Below are 2,904 nucleotides of genomic sequence, written 5' to 3'. Positions count from 1 at the left end.
GCTATGTTCCTTTTTTGAAATAGATAGTATGGATCGTTTTGATATTCTAATCACATTCACACTACAGGAGACATATAGAAATAACTTTAATTAAAAAACTTACATAGAAGATCATGGTATCAGACGTGACAGCAAGATTCAAGTTTAATTTTCTGGACAAACTTGTGTCTGTGAGGCTTTGGTTTTTGTTTTTCTTTAAAAATAATTGTACAGTGAAACCACAAGCAGAGGCTTTTCAGTGCTGAAATTTGACTGAACTTCCCTCCCTCCCCCCAAAGGGTCCAGCATCAGTTTCCAATCCCTGACAAAAACTGTGTCAAATCACACAAACTAGGCCAGTGAGTGTTAGTTTAGTGCATATGGATACTACAACTTGAAGCAATAGCTTTTCCTTGAGAAAAAAGTGATTGCTATAAATTGTCCTCAACCGTTCCACACAGCAAAACTCTTATGGTATGGTAGCTTAAAAAGGATTCCACTTCAAATGCACATACAACTTGGTATAAATCTTATTAGCCTCATTTTAGAATACAAGTAGATATGAGTGGATGAATCATCACTTGCTTTTAAAGCAAGGTATGGTAAGGAATCCAGAAATTCATTAGCCAGGGATATAACAAAACAGTATTTTTGAGCTCATACTGATGGTTATTTCCCTTTCAGTGAATTATTTTAATTAAGCATATTTTAAACCCACTTGGGTTCTTGTAGCACGGTGACAATGTATTCCGAATAGTAAATATAGGTGAAGCCAGAGGTAATATCTTAAAGACATGGTGACTTAATATAACAATTAAACTCTCTTAGAAGTGAACAGAAAACAGCTTGTTGTGTCTAACAGAAATCAGTGATTTAAAAATAAAGGATTATTATCTCATTTGTATATAAGAATTTTATAAATGACTTCCACTTGTTAATGGTAGTGAAGTATGTAAAAAAAAAGCCTCCCCCATACTTAAGAACTTCAGAAGTCTACATTCGATTAAAATCCTTCTGTGTTTATGTATCTATATGGCTAGATATTGGTTTTTATATCTTCAGAGTTATTCATATGTGCATTTTAAAAATGAGTTGGTAGACATAACAGTACTTTTAGTATATTTAAGGCAGTTTGATGAGTTCAGTGTTTTTGTTTCTTGTATATTAAAAAAAAAACAAAATCCATTATGCTATAATCTGAGAACACACCAGGACCATATAGTATATCTTAAGGGTTGGGAGTGAGAGGGTGAATATCAGGTCCAAAAAGCAGGTATCTGACACCAGAATTCAGGAAATAATTAGGTCATTTTCTTGGTGCCAGTGATTTGGCCTTGCCTAATAACAGCAAATGTCTATTGCACCTGGGGTCTGGAGACCAAAAGAACTATTTTCTCTTGTGGTTCACGAAGGAAAGAAAGTGACATTTTTTATTTTTAACCTGTCTCTTAGCAAGAAAGATTAATACATCACATGCTGTTACTCTAATGCATTGGAATTGTGGGTTTTCTTTTGTTGTTGAACAGGGTTGGGGGGAGGGGCTTGCCTTGTTTTCTCCAGTTTAATTAGGTTTCTTAATGAACCACTAAGTTCCCTGTCACCTATTTTTCTTTAGACTACTGAGTCCTAGACCAGGAGGTTTGTAATCTTCCAGTCTGTCTACTGATTGCTTTTTTGGAGGATAACTGTGATCTGACACAGTGCTACAGAAGACTTCACCAGGGAAAGCTGAGCTTGGCCTTTCAACCTGATTTCTTTCATCTTGGCACAAGAAAGCTACTTCTTCATCCTTCAGTGGAAAAGCCCGTCGTTCCCACCACTGAAAAGCAAAGGGAAAAAATACGATTTTCAGTGGAGTTATTTCTAATTATGTTTCAATGTCAAGTTTTACAGAATTATTATTAGGTTCTTTTGAGAAAGGAACTATTACCTACTCCGGGTAAATTTTTGCTGATCCTTGAAAAGCAAGGAAACAGAGCTCAGTGTGCATGCTGCCTATTATTCACATTAGGTCAACGATGTAAGGCTGCCTGAGTAACACTGACTACAGGTCTTGGATCTTTTCTCCTGGAGAGTAGGAGCTATAGGTCCTACTCCTTCCACAGAGCACCTCTACTCCCAGGTTCCCATTGCTGTTCCACTATTCTTTCATTGTAACTGGAGCCCACCTATTAACATGTTTCTATCTACGGTCCCCTCCTCCCCCCCACCCCCACATTCCACCCACCCAAACAACTTATTTTGCACCAAATGGAAGAGTTTATACAGTTAAGACTTGAGCAGAAGAACCTGCAATTTCTCCAGGGGGTATAGATCAGTCCTCTAGAGGAAAAGACTCAAACTTATTACATAATATGCGCTAATGTATAATGTATAATTGTTTATCCTTTCTATGTGTCATGTTTTATTAACCATTTTACCTCTGTCTCTTGGGATTCATTTTTCCTCTACTTAAAGCAATTCTTCCATTTCTTCAAGTAATACTATTCTCCCTGATAAGCTGGATAGCTGAAAGATAATCCTCTAATCTTTTCAACTCCTCTAGCAGGGAGACCAAGCTGAATTTTGTGCCTATGTTATTTGGCACTAGAAGAATCACAAACTTAGCATACTTGACTGGCCACTGGAATATTCTCCTTAGTCACTATGCTTGCTGAAACCAGTTTAAGAATTCTGATGCCTTTTCTCAATTTTTATAAAAAGAGGTAATATCCACAGCATTCCTGACTCATTAACTAGATTCTTAATGAACCACTAAGTTCTCGTCACCTATTTTTCTTTTAGACCACTAAGTCCTAGTCCAGGAGGCTTGTAAACTTTCAGTATGTCTTCTGATTGCTTTTTTGATGCTAATAACATTTCACATGCAAAGAAATCAAATTTCACAAAGGCAAGCAGCATGGTTATTAGTAGATAAGAGAGCTA

The 2,904-nt window shown here is 36.6% G+C and overlaps 1 protein-coding gene across 3 annotated transcripts in view; it reads right to left on the bottom strand.

Annotated features, from left to right (window-relative positions):
* Nucleotides 1-69: 69 nt before the first annotated feature.
* KANSL1L (KAT8 regulatory NSL complex subunit 1 like) overlaps nucleotides 70-2,904 on the bottom strand; it is a 141,948-nt gene continuing 139,113 nt past the window's right edge. For 2 of the 3 annotated variants that reach the window (XM_078147388.1, XM_021008777.2), the window contains one exon: nucleotides 1,678-1,798. In XM_078147388.1, coding sequence (XP_078003514.1) covers nucleotides 1,771-1,798 — 28 coding nt within the window. In that variant the 3' untranslated portion in view covers nucleotides 1,678-1,770. Of the gene's footprint in view, nucleotides 1,799-2,904 lie in introns of all 3 variants that reach the window. The other variant, XM_021008773.2, reaches the window with a different exon arrangement.

The sequence above is a fragment of the Phascolarctos cinereus genome, unplaced genomic scaffold (assembly GCF_003287225.1).
Source record: "Phascolarctos cinereus isolate Bilbo 61053 unplaced genomic scaffold, phaCin_HiC Scaffold_7;HRSCAF=346, whole genome shotgun sequence".
In the NCBI taxonomy this organism is placed as follows: domain Eukaryota; kingdom Metazoa; phylum Chordata; class Mammalia; order Diprotodontia; family Phascolarctidae; genus Phascolarctos; species Phascolarctos cinereus.
This window is presented reverse-complemented; position numbering and strand designations above follow the sequence as displayed.